Source organism: Dasypus novemcinctus, chromosome 2, assembly GCF_030445035.2.
Source record: "Dasypus novemcinctus isolate mDasNov1 chromosome 2, mDasNov1.1.hap2, whole genome shotgun sequence".
Lineage (NCBI taxonomy): Eukaryota > Metazoa > Chordata > Mammalia > Cingulata > Dasypodidae > Dasypus > Dasypus novemcinctus.
Window position 1 is genome coordinate 99,695,689 of NC_080674.1, and position 24,242 is coordinate 99,719,930.

Below are 24,242 nucleotides of genomic sequence, written 5' to 3' on the forward strand. Positions count from 1 at the left end.
CACAGGGAGCTGTTTGGTGAGGAATGGGGTGGGGCGGGGTTGATTGTATTTTGGAGAATCAGCTAGAGCTTTAAGAGTGTAGATCCAGTTTTAGTGAGGCATTGAAGGTAGGCCAGGCTTGCAGGCATGCAGATACTTCAGGGTGGAAGAGTATAAGGTGTGTTCTGTGTAAAGGCATTCCGGTGTGGGGGAGCACTGGGGAGATGAGTGGCAGGGGCTCTAAGCCCAGAAAGACAGGTCGAAGCAGCTTTGGAGAATGCAAAGGTGAGCTGGCACATGCCATGAGTCCGCTGGCAGTGAGTACCATTGAGGATTAGAGAACAGGTGGAGTCATGCTATTAAAATGAGGCTTCACAAGGCTTGAGTGACAGCAGAGGGTAGGATGAAATGGAATAGAGGGAGATGGGAAGGTGAAAGGCTCTCAGGCTGTTTCAGTAGTCCTGGAGAATCATAGAATAAGAAAGTGGGGAGTGAGGCAAGAGGCATTGCAGGGGAAAAATGTTCAGGTTTTTGGAAGTCATTGGCTGAAGCCAGGAGAACTTAAACCTAAGATAACCTAGGGCTCCTGGGTCCAGGTTGATGAGGTTGGTAACCTTAAGGAGAGGCATGCGTGGTGCCCAGGGCACAAAATTTAAGGAGGCATTTACTGTCGGGCTTGTGCTGGTACAGGGTCAGCACCTGAGAGTGAGTGCCTCCTTAAGTTGTACACCCTGGTAGCCTCACTTGCCTCACCCTACTCCCTCCCTGGTTACCACTGACGCGTGGACACAAGTCAGAAGAGGAATGGGCTGGGAAGGAAGGGCGATGTGTGTGATTTGGGGCATGCTGAATTTAAGTGTTTGAAGTGTCCAAAGAAAAAAGTGCGTCAAGGCAGTTAGAATGTGTTCTCGGATACAGAAGGGCAGGGGAGGGGTTGCAGGGAGGGAAGGGAAGGGAAAGACAGGGTGAATGAATATCTGCATATGTGGTGGTTGGTGGTTGAGCCGTGGGTGTGGATTCATTTGCCCAGACTCAGGATCAAACCCTGGGGGCCCATGCAGTATTTTTAAATAACAATTACAACAGTCACTTATTTAGCACTTACAATATAGCAGGTACTTATGTAGAGCTTAGCATGTGTGGAACACTCATTTCCCCATTACATATAATCAATTCTGTAATCCTTACCACCCCCTGAAATAGAAACAGTCGTTATCTCAGCACCACACGTGAGGAAACTGAGGTGTAAAAAGGGAAGTGACTGTCCAGTCTCAAAAGCCAGTGTGTTTCGCTGCTGGTCTACAAAGCCAGGCATTCGGGCTCCACAGCCTGTGCTGCTCACCTCTGTGCTCTGCTGCCCGAACTCAGGTTCCTTTCCTTGAGACACGGTTCGTTACTGTCTTCAAGCCAATCGCTTCACCCATTTTGTTCCTGCCTGGCCCTGAAGGTGTTGCTCCCCTGGGCTTAGGGATAGTTTGGGGTAGGATGAGCAGTGCAGGCAGAAACACACAGAATGCAGGTGGCTGAGGGCAAGGTAGAAGAAATGCCGAAGTGGCAGCAAAGGGAGATCACAAATAGAACCAGGAGGAAAACGGATGTGGCTCAGAGTGTCCGCCTACCACATGGGAGGTCCAGGGTTCAAACCCAGGGCCTCCTGGCCCAGATGAGCTGGCCCACACTCAGTGCTGCCACATGCAAGGAGGGCTGTGTCATGCAGGGGTGTCCTGTGTAGGGGAGCCCCACGCATGAGGAGTACACCCCACAAGGAGAGCTGCCCCATGCAAGAAAAAAAAAGCGCAGCCTGCCCAGGAGTGGTGCTGCACACACAGAGACCTGATGCACCAAGATGATGCAACAAAAAGAGACACAGATTTCTGATGCTGCCAAGAATACAAGCTGACACAGAAGAACACGCAGCAAGTAGACACAAGAGAGCAGACAATGTGGGGTGGGAGGGAGAGAAAGAGAAATAAATAAAAATAAATCTTTTAAAAATAAATAAGTAAACAAATAGAACCAGGACAGAGCTGAGTCATGGCAGCTGCACAGAAGTGTCAGGAGAGGGATGCTCCCCGGGTCAAACCTCAAAGATAATATCCAAGGAAGCCATGGAAATTGCAGAGTGGAAAGTTCTTGGCAAACTTTGATAGAGCAACTCAGGCAATGATGGGAGGAAAATGCAAAGCAAGGGGCATAGAAATCTTGATGTGAAAAGGGCAAAATAAAGACCCAGAAACAACAGCTAGAAGTGGTGGCAGCTTATAGAAAGAATTCATGGGTGTTACAAAGATTAGCTGGGTTGCCCTGCGAGAGGCAAGCAAGAATAATGAAGAAAGAGACAGACAGTCCTGGATTCAAATCTTCATTTTCACCCTCACTGTGTAATCTGGGGAAAATTACCCTACCTGTCTGAGCCTTGCATTCCTCATCACTAAATAGGATTACTATTATTTAAACTGTTCTGAAAAATAGATGTAAAACATACAGCAGTGTCTGATGAAGGGATGTTTAGTGCATGATCAATGCTAATATTATAATGAGTTCCTGTTTAAATATGTAACATTACTGAATTTTATAAAATTACGTCAAAAGGAATTTTTATGTCTTTCTAATTCCCCACTAGAAAAAAGAAAGTAAATCATTAACACCGGCTGTACCAGTTGAATCCAAACTGGATAAACCATCTGGAAAGGTATGAAGAGAGCAGTGTATATCCTTATATTTATTCATCTTCTCAAGGTTTATTGTAATTTTATTTCTTATGGACAAAGAATATGAAGGGGTAACTTAAAGGACCCTTTTAAATGAAGTTTCGTTTCAAGTTAATATGACTGGGTTGAAAGTGTCTATACATGAAAAAGTTTTCTCACATGTAAGATGAAATATTTTATATTTTAACCTTCTGTTTTGAAAATTTCAGTTACATCCCATGGAGTTCACATTTCAGTTTCTCTCCTGCATACATTCCTTCTTTAACCAGAGGTATCACTAAAGAATGTCAAGCAACTCTCTATTCTGAAATCCCCAAAATAATCAGTCTTCAGGCTAACAGGCCCCAAATTCCATTACATATAGCCATGACCAGGTGAGTCCTAAGACTGTAGGTGGAATATGATAGCTGAAAAACACATTTTATACAATCATTTTTAATCTGATTTAAATATGAAAGGGTTTTTCCGCCAGATTGATGTTTTTTCCTTTCCATGCAGGTAATTGGCCTGAGTCATTCTTACCCTCAAAAATAGGATAGAGGCATGCAACCATTCATTATACTGATTTAAGCACATATTAACAGAGTAGGTGGTCACGGTGGTCACTTCTTGCAAGTTTAACATCCTTTTCAGTTAATTTCTGTTTTGTGAACATCTTCAGGCAAGAAGGTGAACAAAGCTTAAATGAAAGAACAGAGGACAAATTATTTTTTAAGTAGATTCTATTTGGAAGAGGTTTTTTTGGTATTTTTTAAAAATAAATCTGAGAAACTACTGTTAAGCAATAAATACCAGCATTTCCCCTATTACTCATTGTAACATGGTCATAATTCTTTGTATTTTGCTTTTTGTTGTTATTCTTTCTTAACTGTCAGTGCATTGGACAGGCAACTTTAATGAACTCATAACTTCGTTAGTGCCTTCACATTGAAATTGTGATTCTTTCCTTAATGTTGGTGTTGATCTTTCCGTCCTAGAATCTGTACTTCAAATCTATTAAGGACCAGATTTTAACTATTTTTGTATTTGAAGAATTTTTTTTTTTTAAGATATATTTCTCTCCCTTTTCCCCCACCCTGAAGAATTTTTGATGGTTGGTGTTTTCCATATTGAATGGTTTACTTGTAGTTAAAAAACAAAAATAAAATATGTATAATGAGTTACGTTTAAACATCTGCTCTCTTTCTTTTCCAGTCAGACATGGATGCTGCTTTGGATGACTTAATCGACACTTTGGGAGAACCTGAAGAAACGGAGCAAGAAAATACAGTATACACCGGGCCAGAAGTTTCGGTTTGTGATCTTAAGATCTGTAAAGATTTGTACATAATGATAAGAGAGTAAATAAGGTCCTGAATGCAAGAGAATATGTAGTATTCTGTCAGCTAGATAGCAACAGGATGATGTCAGTATTGATAATAGCCACTTAAATGTAGTGCTGAGCATGGGAATTGTTTGACCTGTGGTAGCTGTTCCTTTTTCATTGATTCAGCAAATTCTTATTGATTGTGCTGAGACTGGCACTGGGGTATAGCCTACAGGTTCACAAAGACTTACTTTTGTCCTCAAGATTTAAACCCAATGACTTGAACTTGTTTTGAAATCCAGATACCTCCTACCCTAACTTCATCTCTATTCCTAAAAATAAAATTATGTATTTCCTATTATAAAAAAAAAAAAAAGCAAGCCATAGACTGCAAGAAAAAATAGTGAGTGTGCAATGGACATAACTAAGGGTTTGTTTCCAGAATTTATAAAGAAGAAAATAATAGAGAGAATGAGAAAAGAAAAAAAATGGGAGAAAACTCGATTGGCCAATAAATAAGTACAGTAACTAACTCCCCAGTAATTAGGAAAATATTATAACATGGAGAGTTACCACCCACTTCACACTTACCAGATTGACAAAAGTGTAAAAGAGTAACAACTCACCTGTAGCTGGTGGGTGCTAAAGATATACATAAAATTCAACCAGAAATTCCCTATCGAGTGAGAATCCCTGGAGGACAAGGCCCATGTGTATAAGGAGTTGTTATTATAAGAACTGGTGAAACATTTGGATGCAATTTTGTTCATCAACAGGAAACAGGATAATAATATAAGGGAATATTTTTTGGTGGTTAAAATGGAGTATTCATATGTCAACATAGAAAGTAATTCTCAGTAAAAATAATACATGATATATAGAGAATGATAACATATAACATTTGAAAATATGCAAAATAATGCTCTATTTGTTTATGGATAAATACATGTATAATGATTTTTTTAAAATATGCTCAACTTTAAGTGAATCTCCCACATGGGAGATCCCTGGTTCAGTCCCCAGTGCCTCCTAAAAAAAAAAAAAAACAGAAACAAACAAGCAAGCAAACCAACCAACCAATTCAGGGGAGCCCATGTGCTCAGTCATTGAGTACTGATTTCCCCACATATGAGGTCCCGGGTTCAATTCCTGGCCCTAGTACCTCAAAAAAAAAAAAGTTCAGGCTGCCTCTAGGTGACAAGGAAGGGGAACTGGACTGAGAGTGCCGATCAAGAAGCATCCACTCTGTCTGATTTTTTAAGAAGTTAAATGAGAAATAACATAGGTCTAATAGAGTTGGGTTTTGGATTATACAGAAATTCATTCTGCTATTAACTATACTTTGGCATACATTAGGAATATTAAATAATAAAAACATTTTGAAACAAAATATATTATTAATATAATACAATAAATATTTTCAGACATTTCATATGGGTTAAACCAATTAAATAGGGGAAAGAATTTAAGTGAACTTAGAATTTCTGAGTTGTATAAAGTATTGACTTCTTAATGCCATATTTCATCTTGTTTAATAAATTCATAATGGTATAGTACTTTGTTTTCAGAATATGCATATAACATTCTCAACTAATTAATTGCATAATATCCGTATGTGTGTGATTTTGTTCCAGGATCCAATGAGTTCCACCTACATAGAGGAATTAGGCAAAAGAGAAGTCACAATTCCTCCAAAATATAGGGAACTTTTGGCTGTGAGTTAATTATGTTTATTTCACTTTTTTTTTTTTTGGCAATATAATGTTTTATCAAATCAATGTCTTCACAATTTTTTAAATATAGAAAATATAATGGGGCACATGAAGTTGTCTTTACTATGAAGCTCACTGAGCAATGGGTTTTGCCTATGATAAGGATTAATTTTGGTGAATAAATACCTTCTCAACATCATGAAATTAATATTTGTTTCAGAAAAAAGAAGGGGTCACAGGGCCTCCTGCAGAACCTTTGGTGAGTTTATGTAAATGCCTCCTAAGATCAGTATGAACATTTGTTATATCTTTAGATGGAGGACAAGGGCTATTCTATATTTGGGGATGATGTTAAACTAATGTCTTAAGTGAAGTTTCCTTGTGTTCAGAAAAAGGGGTGGAGGTAGTAGATGTCTGGCTACCTATTGGTTTCATATGTAGTTTTTTGGGTGGGAAGAATAATGGGGCAAAGAAAGTATTAGTTTAAAATGTTAACAAAAATAAAAGGATGATATCCTAACATAACATCGTTAGAAGAGGGGAAGAGGAAAATAATATTTATTGAGTGCCAACTATCTTCCAGACATAGGCTTTTGGCTGAGTTACTTCATTAATATGTCTCATCTGGTAGTAAAGGAATTACAGAAGTATATTCTTCCTTGCTGAGTTTACAATCTGTTCTTTTTCTTGAATTATTCCCAAATGTTATCAGTCATTATGCCTGTTTCTTTAGAAACCCATGGGGCCCAATGATGCTATAGATGCCTTATCATCCGACTTCACCTGTAGTTCTCCTACCACTGGTGAAAAGAAAACTGAAAAAGAGGTATTGTATTTGATGTTAGAGAAAACTTGTTAGCAATTGCCGCTGGCTTTTCAACTTTTTAATTCTGGATTTGACAGTTAAAGTTCTCTCATCTGTAGGTTTGCTCTTTTGCACCTTATTTTTCAGGAATCTTCAGAAGTTTTAAAAGCTCAGTCGGCTGGGGTAATCCGAAGTGCTGCTCCACCCCATGAGAAGAAAAGAAAGGTGGAGCAGGTACAAAGAATTGCTTGTTTGACAGTAACCACAGTCCACCTGACAGGGGTTGCTTTTCTGAGCCTGATCTAGCTTTTGGGGGATAATCCCAACAATGCCTTATACTTGATGAGGTGCAGCTTTTCTCCCTCGGGTCTGTGCAGAATAATGAAACCATCTCCAGGCAGGCTTGTATGTTTCTACAAATGCTTAAGAATGACTTTAGCACAGCTGTACGCATGGTGAAACAAGACTGTCTCACCGTTACAATGCACGGAAGGACAGGAAATTGTAGAAACTGCACTCTTGTGACGTAAGATCTCCAACCTTGAGTTCCTAAAGGGGCCTGAAGGCGTTGGAGCCCTGAGAGTCATTGGAGGGATATAGCTGTAGCTGCTTCAGTGCACCTCTGTTAACCACAATAAACTCTGACTTAATTCTCACGAATCCTGAAAGGCGATCCTGCAGCTCTGTGCTGGAAAAACTGTGTACCATCTGGAAACAGTCAAGATAATACTAAAGAACCGTTTCTGTCGGAGCCTCTGCCTCTCCCCTCTGGAGTCAGTTTGTCTTTATCTGGCTGGCTGGGGGACCAGTGGTGAGCACCACACCCTGGGGGTGGGAGTTCCTACAAGGAGCAGCCTTTGTGCCCTCGGAGAAGCTGGGCCACTTCACCTTTCCCTGCTTCTGTTAAAGGACAGGATTATGAGAAGTCATTTATAGGTAAATATTTTTAGAAAAAGAAAAACGGAATAGTCATAGTTTACTACTTGGAGCTTTTTTTTTTTTGAGAAAATTGTTTCATAATAATAAAGTTATTCTTATAGTTCTAATTCTAGCTAGCTAAATAGGGAATAAAGTTTGCCCCTGGGATCTCAGTTACTGTAGAAACGTGTCTTAGCTCTAATTTGCACTCACCGGTAAGTTCATTTTTCTTTCTTTTTTTGCTAGGGTTCAAATAAAATCTCATTGCTACTCTACCATTCATCCTATGTATTTAAAATGTTTATTTCACAAAGAAGCAAATGGATTATTCAGGCTGAGGAAATGTTCTCTTTTTCATTGTTTCATTTTTAACAGAATACAATGAGCGACGAAGCACTTGATATGCTTTCTGCCTCGCTGGGCCACCGGAAACCAGAACCTGAGCCAGACCTGAGCTCTGTTAAGGAAGTGGATGAGGTATTGTACTTGGAGTTATTATACAGAACGTTTAGTCTGCAGGTTACAACCCTAAATGCATTATGCATGTTTAGAATTCTTACACAATGTTTATTTTTTTTGGAGATTAAAATGAACTACTCTTTATTCTGCCTAACTTTCAGAGTCCAGTGAATGTTGATATTTATTGCTAGGTAGTTAGCAACCAAGACAGATATTTGAGTCTTTGTCTTATAAAACATCTAGAATTGTAATATTTGAAAGGAACAGTGATCTCCTTTGCCAAAACTTAAATGACTCATGACTAAACAAGGTAACATGGTGAGTGGCCTGGTGAGAAATAGTGAGGTGTGTCTGCTCTAGGGAAATTTGAATTTTGTCTTTTTAGAAGGATTCTGGTTGCCTCTGTTTTTGAGAGGGAGATGGGGGTGAATGGGGTGGGGGAGGTACCTTCTTTTGTGATTCTGGGGAAAGATGTTGAAATATTTGTCTCATATTAATAAAACCAAGCAATAATTACCCTTATCCAGGCTCCTGCATAATTAGGCTCTTATACTGGTGAATGTTTATCCCTCCACACTCCAAGATCTTAACAAGCCTCAGAGCCAAAATAAACCAAGCTTGTATTTGGTGTAGGATCGTTTTAAAGTTACTTTACAATGTTTGTGAATTTTAAAACCCAGTCCTCTGGGGGAGATGGGGAGGGGAAGGGGAGAGTTGCCCGTTGTTCTGGAGACATTTCCTTCAAGGCAGTTTGAGGGTGGAGACGGGCACTGGCAGGGGATCCTCCTGACCCACCCAGTCAGCTCAGGGCAGGGGTCCTCCGGGTGTCGCTGTCACAATGCTGCTGCCTGTTCTCTGCTGTCACTTCCTGTTCTGAGTCGTAAGGTTGGGTGAGTCTCCCTGACTCCCGGCAACCGACAGCTGAGTCTGGGACTGCACCAATCCAAATGGGCCAGTTTCTGTCTTCAGCTTTCCTTGGGGGCTCACCATGGCACGATAAGCTTTATGAAGGCGAACGCAAGGGTGCAGGAGAAGCAGTCCTGGTCCTCCAGGACCAAGTAATGTATTGGGAAGAAAGGAGACTTTTGTTGAAACACAGTGTTATGTGTGCATGGCTTGGAGTAGCCAAATAGAGGCAACGTGGTTTCAAGGAATGGGAGGTCTTGGCAAAACCCTGAGAGAAATCAGGAGACCAAGTTGAGCTGTGGTTCCACCACCAGAGGGAGCGTTTGCCTCATGCTCCTTACAGATAACTAGAAGGATTTAATAAGAAAATAAGTATGGGGGGGGGAGGCGAAAAGAACCCTAGAGGAGATGGAAGTCAGTTGGGTAGATGTAAAAAGAATGGCATAAAAGGAACTTTTGAAGCAGTTTTGGGTTCTAGTCTGGGATGCTATAAATGTATTAAATTTCCTCCAAAAAAAAATTCAGAGCAGCAGGAATTCCAACAAAAAATTCCAACAAAAAGAACTCTTCTTTCCACTCTTATTAGTAGTAGTTTTCCATTCTCTAGATCATGTACAAAGTATAAATGTTTTCTAAGAAGATCCACCGCTTCTCTGGGTTCTTAGTTTCTGACAGTGAATTCAGTGTAAAGGCTGGTACCATCATACAGGAGTCTGTACCGCGTGGAGGAAGCACTTCCTTCACTTAGCACGTGTAGGCAAACCCTCACTTTCTTCTCCACTTTCACCAGGCAAAAGCGAAAGAAGAAAAGCTGAAGAAGTGTGGTGAGGATGAGGAAACGGTCCCCTCTGAGTACAGATTAAAACCAGTCACGGTACGCCTTATCCAGAGTGTGCAGCAGCCGCTCACCTTGCCTTTGCAGCAGGTCTCCCCGGGCTCACGCCCCTGCTGCTAAGGGCAGCAGGTCACTTGCAAACTCTAACAGCCATGAGCCTTTTCTTCCCTGCCTAGCTTACTGAGTAGCAACCATATGGTCATTCAAATTCCCACAAATTCAAGTGTTTCAGCTACTAACAATGTTTGACATAGATCCTTAACTTTAGAACAGAAGGAACTATTTGAGAATAACTTTTTCTTTAATGTTCTCTCTAACTGCCACATGGGTCAAAGCACCATAGACCTTCTAAGTGGTAGATCTAAATTTACAACTGTTTACCAGCATCCTCAGTCAAGGTGGTTTTGTTGTTGTTTCGGATTTGTGGTGAGGATGGTAGAATAACTCCTGTGGTTATATTTGTAAGTTATCTTAGAAATGATACACATAAACACAGGACAGAAAATGGCTGATACTTAAGTATGCTTGCATATGAAAAGTTCCTCATTTTCAGAAATATTCTGAATTGTGAAACCTGTCCAAAAAACTAAAACAGTATTGTAAGAATGATAGCTGCTCCTTTGTCCTCTGCAGTCTTTTTTTTTTTTTTTTTTTTTTTTAATCCTTTATTAGTGTAGTTGCATGTTTCTTACCAAAGACCCCTTATTTTATTCTGTTGGCCTGGCCAATGGATGGAAGATGTTTTTTCTATAGCTTTTAAATTAAATGTATGTCATATTTGGTAAAATTTGGCCTCTAAAATTTCGCCAATAGTATCTGTTTAGCTGTCTATATAAGCTTTGCAGCAAAAACATCTTTTTTGGAGATATACCATCGAATTGATTTTTATAGCTCAACCCCTCATTTCTGATACTTCGTCAAAACTAAATCTAAAATACAAAATCACTCAAATATAAAAAACAACTCTCCTCTCACATCCCAGAATTCCCCCAAAACAAACTTTATGGGCCATGACAAAATAGAAAGCAAAATTATCTATTTCTTGTTCAGTGACTTTTCCATGTCACTTACAGGATAAAGATGGAAAACCTCTATTACCAGAGCCTGAGGAAAAATCACAGGTAAGGAAATAATTTTTATTTAATACCTAGAAAATAATAGAAATTAAAGTATAAATTGAGATCTTTTTGGTAGGCCAGATTTTACTGTGGAGGTGTGCTTGACAAACTAGAATTAAGGAGCAGGGGAACTTCTGATGATAACACTTGGCTACTTTTCATGTTTTCTGGTGATTGTTTTTCTCATGTATTATTAGACTCATTGTTACATCTTTAGGTGCTATTCCTTGAACATTAGCTGCTGATATCAAGATAGCCTTTAAACTAGGCTAAATGAACACTGGTAGAGTTTGATCCTAATCCAGGTATCAAAGACTCTGATGATTCTCTGCTGCCCGAAGTCAGTAGCACCTCTCCTAGGTACGCGTCACGATGATAATAATCAGCAGCATTTATTAATCACTTACACTATACCTGACACTGTACTCGATGCTTTTTTATGTTATCTTTTTCAATTGTCTCTGAAAGAGAAAGGCACTATGACTATTCCCATCTTACAGATGTAGGAAACTGAGGTTCAGAAAGGTTAAATAAATCACCCAAATTCACACAGCCGGGAAATTAGAAGGTCGGGACTCACAGCTCAGCTGTCCGATGCCAGAGCGTTTATGTTCTGAATCACCTTGCCATGTTCCCATTAAAAGTTGATATCTCCACATCCTTAAAATACAAATAACAGAGCTTTCCTGACCAAAAAAACACATAATTATAGGAAAGGAATATTTGATCTATGTCTCCTCTGAGTTATTCACAATGCAAATCATTGGGAAGTAGGAAAAAGAAAATCACACAAGAAACAATACAGATCTTCATTGAAATGTCAGGTAGTTGGTTTTTTTAATAACAAAATTCTTCTGAAATTCAAGTGTCAGGAAAGTTTTTGACCAGATAAACCATTAACATTTTGTCATACTAAGGTAATTAGTATTCCTCAGTAGTTTCCGGACATTTATATTACACTGATAAATGAAAAGTACCCCTATTTAAAGTGCCTACTAATAACATTTGCCAGCATAAATGTAGCAGCTTTCAGGAGTGTAAAACTTGCATTTGGTTTTAGATCCTAAAAATTCATTCTAAGAAAAAATTTTTTACAAATTAAAATTAGTTACTTCACAATGTACAATATTTCTTCATATATTACAGCCCCAGAGTGAATCAGAACTCATTGATGAACTTTCTGAGGATTTCAACCAGTCCAAACGTAAAGAAAAACAATCTAAGCCAACTGAAAAAACAGAAGTATGTTTCTACAAATATAACTGTTAAGTTTTGTTGTTGGTTTTTTTTTCAGTTTGTTTTTGTATACTTAAATGTGAGACCAAAACTATTTTCACATGAAGTGGTACATAAAAAGCCCATTATACCATCCTTTTACATGTGCAGCTTTTGTCTTGCCTTTTTCTGGATGTGCTTTCTTTTCCCACACTGCCCAGGCTATTCCTTCCATCTCAGTCCTCTATTCGATTCTTTCTCCAGAGGCCTTGTCCTGTAATAATTCCTCCAGGAAAGTTCTCAAATCCATGTCCTCCTTTCCATTCCTGCTTCTGTAACTGACCTAGATAAAGTCCTCTTCATCTCTCCCTTAGGATGGCAGTGGCCTCTCCATCTTATGTCTTCTTCCAGCCAGTCCATTCTTTACGTCCACCAGCATTATCCTTTCTCAAGCATATTTGTAGTCAATTGTGTCCCAGCTCCATCCCACCCCTCAGGCACTCACCATTCCCTACAAAATAAATGATCCATCTAATGCGTTCTGGCTGCAGATTCCTTCCCTACCATGTAGGGCCCAGTATCACCAGACCATCATTTAGCACTTGTGTGTCCTCATATCTTCTCTCCTGCTGTTTCTTCTCTCTGGAATTCCCTTTCCTCCCAATTCAGTCAACTAAAATCCTCCCCAGCCTCTAAAGCTCTGCTAAAACATGGCCTCCTCCATCTGTCACCTTTCCCTTCCCATACCATACCCCACCCTTCCAACCTGTATTAGCCAGACGTCAAGTACAGGAGGACATCTATAGTTCTTTCCTTAAATATTCCTCTTAGATTTGTTAACCAAGGTTTTTAGCTGAGCTGGTCCCTCTTCACTTCTGACATCTAGAGAGACTTTTAGACAGGATGGGACTCCTCGAGAGCAGAGCTCATGCCCTGTTGGTCATCTGCTGAGCACGTTGTATATAGGGTAGGCTTCCTTAAATGTCTGGATTAAAAACAATTTGTTTGAAATTTTATTCCTGTGATACAAGAAGATAGTACAGTGGTTTCCAAACTTTCACATGCACCAGAATCACCTAGAGGTTTTTTTTTTAAAATAGATTGCTGGACCTTAGAACATCTGGTTTAGTATGTTGGGCTGGGGACACAAGAATTTGCACTTCTAACAAGTTCCTTGTTAATGCTGAGACCTCTGGTCCAGAAACCACACTTTGGTGACCACTGGGATCATATTACTATCTTACATTTGTATATAACTACCTATAATTTACAAAGTGCTCTTGTGGGTAGATGTATACAAATGCTGTATTTTATATAAAATACTATATTGCATTATATAATTGGGATCATTTTATTGTTATGTATCATGCTATATGATGAAAAATAAATAATGTAAGTAATAGTGGTAATTACTAACATTTATTGAGCCTACTGTGTACCCACAAAACATGTACTACTATCTCATTAAGCCCTGTATCACTCATGAGGTATCGGTACTATCACTGTTGTCATTTTACAGATGTGGAAACTGAGTCTCAAAGAGCTAAAGTAACCTACTGTTTAATCTGCTAGGCCGTGGAAATTCAATATACCAGAAATGGGTTGGCTTTTATAATGGGGATTTATTAGGTTGTAAAACCTGCAGTCTCGAGGCTGAGAAAAAATGTCCAAATCAAAACTTCATCAGGCGATGCTTTCTCCCCAAAGACCAGCTGCTGGCAATCCTGGACTTCTCTCTGACATGGCAGGGCACATGATGGTGTCTGCCAGTCTTTCCCTTCTCTTCCAGGTTTGCTTTGAACTTCTGGCTTCTGGTTTTCTGTCTGCTCTTGGAACTTTCTCAACCTCTATGGCTTTTCTCTCTCTCTCTCTGTACTCTTCCCATTTATGACGGATTCCAGTAAGAGGATTAAGACCCGCCCTGGTCCATGCCTTACTGAAGTAACCTAATCAAAAGACATTCCCACCTACAACAGGTTTATACCCATAGGAATGGATTAGCCCTAAGGACATGATTTTCTGGAGTCCACGAAAGCCTCAACCTACCAAACCTACCTAAGTTAAGAAGTGAAACCACTTGGGAATGATGATTGCCAAAAGGTTTGAATGTGCCTTGACTTGTTTACTTGTAAACAGTCCTTAGACGTTGGAGAGAATCCCACCCACAGTAATCATATAGTAGAGAGTATTATTAGTATACATTTGTTCAGTTTAACTAACCAGGTATTTCTGAAGTTATTCAAAGAGCCCACTTCTTTCCTCAGGAATCCAAAGCCCCTGCCCAGACACCCGTGGAAGAGGCCGTGCCCCGGACCTCCATGTGTAGTATACAGGCGGCTCCATCCAAACCAGCTACGTCGGTGAGTCACCCCTTGGGTGCTGAGAAATGTCTTGAGAAAGTTCTCTTTTTCCTCCCATGCACTTTCTGCTGCATATTATCATCATATAACTTTATTCTTGATTTAAAAATAATATGTGATACAAAGCTACTATATCTCGTGTTCTGTGGACTTCATGGGTATGCTAGAATTTCAGGCTAGGTTTAATTTTTTAAATGCTGCTAACTTTTTTTCCCACCTTCTGAAACTTTCTAGCTATTTGTGGATAGTCATGCTTTTTCACTTTTTCTCATCTTTCAAGCTGATTTGGAGTTCCACAAATAACCCCGCCTTGGTTCTTACTGACTCTCTTGGTGGGATAATTTGCACTAAAATCGTTATGACTCCTCTCCCATCTCCCAACTAGAAGAAAACAGATGGACTTAGTTCCTTTCCCTGTCCTTCATTTTTGCGTCCCTCTCTCTCTCTCATTTGTGTATGCAGTATGATATTTAACTATGTGAATCTTTGTTTCCCTTTGAATTCAGTGGGTTTTATTTCCACTAGGTGAAGACAGAACCTGAGTCATAGAATAACATCTCTGGGAATAAGTTTCATTACTACAGAGCTCTTGAATCTGCACTCTGAATTTTCTTTTTCTACAACTCCATTGTTCTAAAGGCTTTACAATGTCTTCTCATAGTAAATTTTCACAAGGACACTGGAAAGTTTGTTCTGATCATTTCCTTAATATAGACAAGGGAAATGAGGCTTTGAGTTGACCTTGAACAATCACCCTCTCAGAGCCTCAACAGAGATTGGCACTATGGCCCCCGTTCTCATCTGCCTTCAGATCTTGCGTGGAAACAGGCCAGCTCTCAAGCTTATGGGACAACCTGATCATTCCCATATGGACAGGGTCAGAGGGAGCGCAGGTGAAGGAACCCCTGGCCCCAGGGAGAATTAAGACAGGCTTGTGTTGGGGGAGAGGGCAGCATCATGCTGAGAAGTGATTACAGCACCTTTCTCCTGAAGGGATAAGTGAGCTGAGGACTGGCCAGCACAGAAGCCTGAAGCACCTTGTGTGTTTGGGATAAGTGTGTTCAGTCATTTGAGAAAAGAGGATGAGGAAGGTGTAAGTTCAGGAGTCTTGGGAGCTGTGAAGTGGTTGCTTTGCGCCAGGGCTGTCCTTGCTTCCAACTACAATCCTGTCAGAGTCCAGGGTTTCCCTCCTGCCTTAGGACTTGATTTGAAGTTTCAGGGTGCTCTCCAGAGACTTTCACCTTGTGGGTGCCAGCCCCCAGGACACATTAGTAGAGAGCAGGAGAGAGTGAGAGAGTCCAGGAAGAGAAGAGTGAAAGAAGCGGTAACAGGCAGTGATATGCCATCTGCCTTGGGCGCCTGTGGTGACTGCCAGGTCTGACAGGACACAGTTCCTCTCTGACTTGTCCCCGACCTTGGAGAGCCAAGCACTGGATTTTTAGTGGGCAGGAAAGAAGAGTTCTTGTTTCCCCAGTTCCTGACCTCTTTTCCTGGCCTCTGCCCTACCAACTCTGGCTACAGTCGCCAAGGTTACCTTGACTGAGGTGGTTGGCATTTCTGGGATTGTGACACCCTTGGGAACCAGGAAGAATATCAGAGGAGTGTGATAAAGGCCAAGGGACTCCAGAAAGACTGGGGGTTTTGTGAACAAAGGGATGCAGGGAGAAAGAGAAGAGAAAGGAGATGAAGGTGTGCCTTGTGAACTTATTTTATAAAAAGAAAATGTACTGGGGAAATAGAGACCTGCGTGCTAGTTCAGAATTTAACACAGAATTCTACAGAAATAATTTTAGTTCTTAGTGTTGTTTCCAAATACTTAATTCTTATATTCCTCCTCCTAGCTTTTCTAACTGTGTTTTCACTACTAATTCATTAAACCAGAGGTTGGCAAAAGATACAGGTTAAGGAAGCAGTGTTTTTCACAGATTGTACAGCAGAAGTTTGTGAAAAACAGAAAGGCAGTGTGGGAAGGTGAAGGTGAGGTAGCACCTCACATTTCCTGAGCAAGACTTGGGTACAGGTACAACTCTTGCACATTGAATCTAATCCAAACAGGTAGATTCATCGGAGATTTTTGTTGATCCTGGGGGCGAAGCAATACACGGTCCAACCACCAGATGGCAATAACTCACTTGCCACTTAGCTTGCATCTCCTCATTGGTGATCTTACACTGTGCAGTTTAGCAGAAAAACTATGTTTCTTAATTGCAATGATGGCTAAATATGCAAAACAGAAAAGATACTTTACTTTCAAATTCCAATATATACTCAATGTGAGGCCATAGACTATTTTATGATAAGCATTGACTTTGAACCTTTTAATCCAGGGGCTTTCACACTTTCGTTTACCCAAGATCAATAGTAGGAAAACAGTAACTGTATACTGCAACCCAGAGGGACCCATACAACACAAACAACAGTTTACTTACCCTTGTTATGTATGATATACTCTATTTTCTATTCTTTTCCTTTAAAAAAAAAATCCTGTTAAGACATTAAAATGGTTTTGTGAGCCACTAGTGACTGTATCATCATCCATAGTTTGGAAAAGCCAGAACTAGTCCTGTCTTTTAACCCAAGCACTATTTCGCCTTTATTTTCCCTCTATAACATCCTGTCTGTTCATCCAGCTTCATTTTAAGAAGTACAGTGACTGGAGCTCATGAGATCACATTTTGAACAGGTAGATGATTCTTTGTTTGCTCCTCCGGTTCGTTGGTCACAGGTCTCATATTCAGCCCTGAATCCACTTTGACCAGGAGGAACCCCTGAGGGAAAACTTGCTTCTGGGCCTCAGTAGAGGCTCGGTCTGGGCCGCCTTCCTTGGGCTGGGCCACTCCCTTTCACAGAATTGGAAAAACGTCCTCTCGTAGACTTTTTTTTTTAAAAGCTTTCCTACACCATCTATAGAATGAGCTCCAGAGGTCACTCTTTTTCCTTTCTGACTTTCAGCTTCTCTTGCTGCCCCTCATTCCACTGCCTGCCTTATTTCTAAACCAAAACCCAGTGTTCAATCTCAAGTTTTCTCAGTGTTCTGTAAGTTGCACATACTTGATTAGCTAAGAAATTTGCTTTAACATTCAACATTTTAGGTTCTTTAAACATAGATTCTAATTCACTTAATAACTCAAATTATGAAGAAGATGACGTGTGCTTCTTATCTAGGCTTGAAATAAGGATATGCCTGTCTGAATTGTTTGATATATAGTGTGTTTTAAAAGGAGTGATTACAACCTCCATAATATATCCACTAATGTGCTTTTAGAAGGGCACGCTGCCAGATGATGCTGTAGAAGCCTTGGCTGGTAGCCTGGGGAAAAGAGAAACAGATCCGGAAGATGGAAAACCTGTGGTAGATAAAGTCAAGGTAATGGCAGCTCAGATGCTTCTAGAAAATAACCATCATTCATCTGCCCAACCTCCACCCAAAATAACTTAGTTGTGGTTTTTTTTATATGCATTTTTTATATTTTCCACAAAACATGACCAGCTGTTTCCTGTTACTGTTTAATAAGTTAACCCTGAATAAGGATCCCTCTTTAACCAGCAGCAGTGGCTGGATAGCATTCACGGATCAGACGTCTCTGAGCCTCACCTTGCTCTGCGTGCATCCACGCTGCTGAAGGCTCTTGAGAGAAGTGGCAGCTACGTGCTGCCCTCACCACCCGCCTTTTAGCCCGGAGTGCTTCTGGGCCTGCTACCCTGGGTTACAGGGTTAAAGATTAAGTGACTATAGAAACGCTAACTATGTGGTCATGTCTATGTTTCTGATCTACGGTGGATTTATTTATCTCAAGGTTAGTCACTAAAGTATCCATTTTTAAATGGCATAACTTTTATTCAGGAGAAAGCAAAAGAAGAGGATCGTGAAAAACTTGGGGAAAAAGAAGAAACAATTCCTCCTGACTACAGATTAGAAGAGATCAAGGTAAACAGGCTGGGATTTTTCTTCTATTTTATGTTAATGCATACTGAATTTCATACACATAGAACAAGGACATGGAAAGAAAGCTGCCTGAAGTAGAAAGGTCTTCCTAATATTTCAAATACCAAACAGCATTAGTCCACTAATTATGCTATTAGAACACAAGCTATGAAGCTAAAATATCCCTAAGTGGCCTCTCCTCTGTGCTTAAGTGAAAGAAGTCTAAAATCTCAGCTACCTAAATTTTTCCCTCCTATATGTGGTTTGTTATAATAGCAGAAATAAAGAAAACTTCACATCCATAGGAAAGCCAAAATGAGAAACATTTATTTCCTTTGAGGAAAAATTTGCAACTCTTAGCTATAAACTGAAAAACAAGAGAGTCTGTTTAACATTGAGTAAAGTGATAAATTGGCCCATTTCCTTTATTTTGAATGTGCAGATTGTACAGAACAAGTGATGTGGGGCCAGACCCCATTATAAGTCTTGTGAAATATAGCTATTTGAACAGGGGCCGCTACTTAAAAGAATATTCAACTTCAACTTCATTAACAATTCAGGAAAATCAGTTTGGTACTCCTCTTACTCACCCATGTGCACTAGTCCAACTATTTGCCAAAAACAGGAACTATATTGAGCTCTCCCTGATTAAAAGGTTATTATTGTAGATACCTTCTGCTTCCTTTCTATATTTCCCAATTCATTGAAACCCTGGCATTTCTCTTAATTTGGCCTTAGCTATATGTCACGTTGCAAGTCCTTAGAGAACTTTTTAAAGGCCATGTATTCTGTATCTACTGAGGAATCCCCTTTCAGTGGAGGCTGGTCAAGTGCAGATAACTCTTCACAGTAGTTAATTGGTTAATTTCTCTCTTCTTCACTGAATCTTAGTAGCAGTTTTTCAGAAAGCAGTTAGTTATCCTTCCCTGACCACTTTAATCTACAGTAGTTTCAACCTTCTCTGTGCTTATCTCACACATTTGCTTATAGCCTAGTGCTTTATAACATTTTCCGTTGCTGGACTGATCTTGTTTAAATCCCGCATTGTTATTTATTGATTATGTTCACATCGGGTCTCTTCAGTGAGATTTAGCTCCCTGAGGGCAGATTGCAAGTTTCTTCTTTCCAGAAATATGGTGATGAAATGATAGGACATTTGAGTGGATAACCAAAGTGCCCCCATGACCCCATGCCTTACTTGGGAAATTGGCTGCCTTTGCGTCTAAGGGATGGTTGAAGATAATCCTAGTTATGCTTTCCCTACCAACTAAGGAATGGTCAGAGGTACAAGTGAATCTGCAGAGGAGATGTAACAGAGAATGAAGGAGTTTGTCAGTTAAGAGGGAAGCAGGGCATGGATGTGGCCTCAAGCAGTTGGGTGCCTCCCTCCGACATAGGACGTCCCAGGTTCAGTTCCTGGTGCCACCTAAAGAAGACGAGCAAGATAGCAAGCTGACACGAGGGGCTGGCATGGTGAGCTGACACAAGGAGATATCATGAGAGATATAAGAAGCAGGAGTGGATGTGGCTCAAGTGATTGGATGCCTCCCTTGCACACGGGAGGTTCCAGGTTCAGTTCCCGGTGCTGCCTAAGAAAAAAAAGATGACGACAGAGAGCACCCAAAGAACAGACACAGAGAGCAGGCAGCAAGCACAAACGATGAGGGGGGAATAAATGTTTAATTAAAAAAAAGAGGAAAGCAGATGAAACTCCTAAACCACAACACCTCCTCTACTTAAAGCAAATAAAACTAACCAAAAAAGTTTCTCAGGAGAAATGTTCATATACATCACCTTATACCTATTTATTTTTGTGTATTTGGATAAATGTATTTTACCATTAATTTATAAATCCTCGTTTAGTAAATATCCCCAAATGCTTTTGTGAGTATGTCCTGTTATTTCAGAAGTGGTACCCAGAGTCATCTAAAGCTTAGTATAACCTTAGTCATAAGTTTCAAAGCATCCTGCCTTTGTCCTGGTCTTTGTTGTATTCCCAATGGTCAGTGCAGGGTATGGCACATAAGCAATATTTTTTAATGGGGTGTGTGGCTTGTAAAGTTAATCACCTTTTTCCAGGCACCCTCTGCCCAGCCTCCACCCAAGGCAGGTGAGGGGCACATCCTTGTCACCCTTGGTATCCAGCAGATGCCATCACAGCATGCAGTGCAGACTATATTGATGGTCGCAGTTTTTCTCCTGCACTAGTTTATGGGCTTCTGAGGTCACAAACCATGCCTAATTCATTTTGCTCCCCTGTGCCTAGCAAATGCCTGAAGTATTGTGAGCTTATTGTTTGTTGACATGAACTAATTAGAGCATATCCTCTCATAAGAGCATCAGTTTACTAAAATGATTCTAATTTACAGTGTACAACATCCGTTAAAACCTGTTGACTCTTTGTAATATTTACAAGGGTTCATATTTGGGATAAAATGTGAAGTGATTTAATGCCTTGTTTTATTTCCCCCCTGGATAGGATAAAGATGGAAAGCCACTTGTGCCGAAAGAGCCCAAGGAACAGCTTCCAGTAAGCAAACCAGTTTTTTCTGAGTATGCTTTTTTCATTTGACCCCCTAATTGCTAATTCTGGGAGGGCATAGCTTTCCTTTTAGTGCGTTTATCAGCACATAAATAATGGCATTATTTAGAAGAGGAGACAAATGACAGTGGTGTTTGTTGACACATGTCCCAATTCTTACAGCCCCTGAGTGAAGACCTCCTTCTCGATGCTTTGTCTGAAGACTTCTCTGACCCCTCAAACATTTCATCTCTTGTAAGTCTGAAACCACCTGGTTTTACTTCCTTACTTGTAGGGTGGCAAAAATAAATGGAAACCTATGGCTTAGAATCTGACTTGGGAGCCAAGGAAAATATCACAAAGTTGATGGCGCTCCACCCACCATGGCCGTTAAAAACATGTGATACCATGAACTCTTGTTCCAGCCCAGTGGGTGTTTCCACACTTTAAATACATGACGCAACAAGCATGTACTATATCAAGGACAACTGTGAAAAGAGAATTTAAGTTTAAGTTTATCCAAAATGACTTCTTAACCAATAACTTTACCTGTTGATGTTTCTACAATTCATCATTTTCCAAACTGCCTCCCAAGGGAACTTAGCTCCACATGGATCAAAAAGATGGTCCCTCAAAAGGGATTCTGTGTGGAGCTGGAGTAGCTCAATGGTTGGCATCTGCTTTATGTGTACAAAGTCCTGGATTCACTCCCTGGTACCTCCTTAAAAGAGAAAAAAAAAGAAGAGGGATTCTGTAACTAGATATATTAGGGAAATTCTAGGTAATGTTAAGCAGGTTTTTCTAGGATTCTCAGGACTCTCTTTTTATGCAAACATATTGTGAATCTCTTAGAGTTTCCAAACTTAAATAATTTTAGAACTTTTTTTTGAAGGGTCTGGGTTATCTATATTATTGTTGACTGTCAATTGGAACACAAATTTACAGGCTTCTATGTAGACAGTGCCATGGAAAATATGTTTATGTCAGTTGGGAAATAGAATGAGTGACTTTTAACAGAAATAATGATTCTTGTAGTTGTTTGAAGCTTTTGTTTTAACTAAAGCAGGAAAGTCCTTCAAAGAAGGGGTTGGAAACTGGTGTAGCTCAGTGGTTGAACACCGGCTTCCCACGTACAAGGTCCCAGGTTCAATCCCTGACCCATGTACCTAAAAAAAAAGGAAGGGGTCACTAATCAGTGCATCGTCTTACTACATCTCTGTTAAAGCACCATGCCCAGGGGGTTGAGTCACCCCATTCCATGGCCTTCCCCTCGTCATCCTCCCAGTCCTCCATACAAACAGAGGCCCGGTCCTGGTTTAGAAACTGTAAGGTATTGGGAATATAAAGTGAGCAGTACCTTGTATGGTACAATCATGTCATTGTTTTGATACAGAACATATGAACAAATTGTGGGATGATGGCACCTTATTCCCTTCCTCATCCTGAGATATCATTCTTCCAGTAGTTAGAATTTTTTTCCTTTTAAAAAATTTGGAGATTTGGAAAATGTAATGATGATTTTATAGGCCTTCCCCTAAAGAAGATATATAGATAGCTGTGTAAAGGATTAGTAGGATATAGGAAAAAAAGGTTAAAAAAAAAATCCTACTCTTAGATAACACTCTAGCAAAGGAAAAATTGTGTTAGTGTGAACCATGTAGTTAATATGATAGATATAACTGATAAGCTAAATGGTTGAAATAGAAAATTATTTAGGAGAAAATCCCTGAGGTTCTTAAGAATGTTCAAATACAAAAAAACTAGTACTGTGTGTACCCTGTTCTCTAATCACAATAACATAGAACAGAACTTCTAGTAATATTCAAATCTGGAAGTAAATTCAGAAAAGACTGTTTAAAAATTAATGATATTACAAATCAAACTGAGAAGCAGCCAAAGCAGTATTCATGAAGTATATTTATTATCATAAATGCCTTCATCTAATAGAGAAAATGAGAAGCATAGTAAACCACAACTGTTAATGGTTTTTAAATTTAAATTTTTAAGTGATATAATAAAGTGACCATCCAAAGAAATAGCAGTAAGCATTCAGGAAGACAAAAATAGCAGCATTGAGAGTTAAACAATAGTAATTTGTTTCTTTTGAAATAATTAACCCTATAAAATACTGGCAAATGCAAAAGAGAAAAAAATCTGACAAATAAAATGCAATTAAATTTTTAAAAGGAACAATTTAGCAGTCAACAAAACAGACCAACTGGATTATTGATTAAAGCCAAGAGTTGTTTTTATGAATATCTAACATTCATAAACATAAACACTGGCAGCATAAAACACTGGTAAATATAATAGAGAAAAGGAATGTAATTTAAAAATGAGAAAGATAATGATAATCATTTTCAAAGAGCAATCAAACTATTAAGAAATAGTCTGTCCAACAATTTTCTAAGAGATTTTTTAATCAAAAATATAAAACTGTATAATTCACAAAAACTGAAGTAAAGATTAGAACTATTCTCAAACTTCTTCCACAGAGGTTTAAAGATGACAGATGTTTAACTCTCAGAGAGTTCTGATGTGACATAAATATTTCCTGAAAGAGATGACTTTGTACATTGTAGCTTTTACAAATAATTATGGTCCTTCTCTTAAAACTTGATGAAAATGGCAGTATTAACTAACTTTACATGCATCATGTTTTAAATAAAAATCTTTTAAGAGTAGGCAGTCACTTGATGTGTTAAAGATACCTTTTTAATTTCAAGAATCTAGAGGCATTTGCTTTAAAAACAGACCACAAAATCTTGTTATTTCTACTTAATTTGTATTGAAGAATCATTAAAAACACATGAAAATAACAGTAAAAAGGAAGAAATATACATATTTGCAGATAACATTGTGCATATTATGCTTATTAGCAAGATATTAAAAATATAGTAATTATCTAATTAGTAATTATATGAGACTTTGTATTAAGAAAACTTCAATAAAAGAAATAAGGACACAAAGATTAAGACTCATGCATCTAAGATAGTTTAAACATCTTAAGAGATTGATGACAATTCTCAAATCATTTTATAAGGTAATTTTTTAATAGTAGTAAGGTACTTTATATATATAACTCAAATTATTTTTAAAGATATTTCAAGATGTATAAAAATATTAAAGTGTATTTTAGTATTTTAAGGGAAGCTTAATCCAAATAATCATTAGGCTATATTATGGAATAATGACAGAAAACACAGTACTAATTCAGAAAGCAAACCCGTTGGTCATTGGAAAAAATAGAGAAATAGACAAAAATTATGGATTTATTATATTTTTAAAAAGAAAATGAGAAGAAATTATTTCAGAAAGCTTCTGGAATAATATATTGTTCAATACTGAGAAAAAATAATAAAACAGCAACCTCCCACAATATGCCACATTATTTAGGCAATAGTAGTAAATCATTTTATACCTTATATTATCATAAATAAGAATATATGATAAAAATCTAATTCTGGCAAGC

The 24,242-nt window shown here is 39.0% G+C and overlaps 1 protein-coding gene across 16 annotated transcripts in view; it reads left to right on the top strand.

The window, feature by feature from the left end:
• CAST (calpastatin) overlaps positions 1–24,242 on the top strand; it is a 118,673-nt gene that overhangs the window by 81,225 nt on the left and 13,206 nt on the right. For all 16 annotated transcript variants that reach the window (XM_071209142.1, XM_071209133.1, XM_004455947.5 and 13 more), the window contains 15 exons: positions 2,603–2,671; positions 3,885–3,983; positions 5,631–5,711; positions 5,929–5,967; positions 6,442–6,534; positions 6,661–6,747; positions 7,807–7,908; positions 9,587–9,670; positions 10,705–10,752; positions 11,896–11,991; positions 14,229–14,324; positions 17,590–17,691; positions 18,169–18,252; positions 20,729–20,779; positions 20,954–21,025. In XM_071209142.1, the coding sequence (XP_071065243.1) occupies positions 2,603–2,671; positions 3,885–3,983; positions 5,631–5,711; positions 5,929–5,967; positions 6,442–6,534; positions 6,661–6,747; positions 7,807–7,908; positions 9,587–9,670; positions 10,705–10,752; positions 11,896–11,991; positions 14,229–14,324; positions 17,590–17,691; positions 18,169–18,252; positions 20,729–20,779; positions 20,954–21,025 (1,203 nt within the window). The remainder of the gene's footprint in view (positions 1–2,602; positions 2,672–3,884; positions 3,984–5,630; positions 5,712–5,928; positions 5,968–6,441; positions 6,535–6,660; positions 6,748–7,806; positions 7,909–9,586; positions 9,671–10,704; positions 10,753–11,895; positions 11,992–14,228; positions 14,325–17,589; positions 17,692–18,168; positions 18,253–20,728; positions 20,780–20,953; positions 21,026–24,242) is intronic.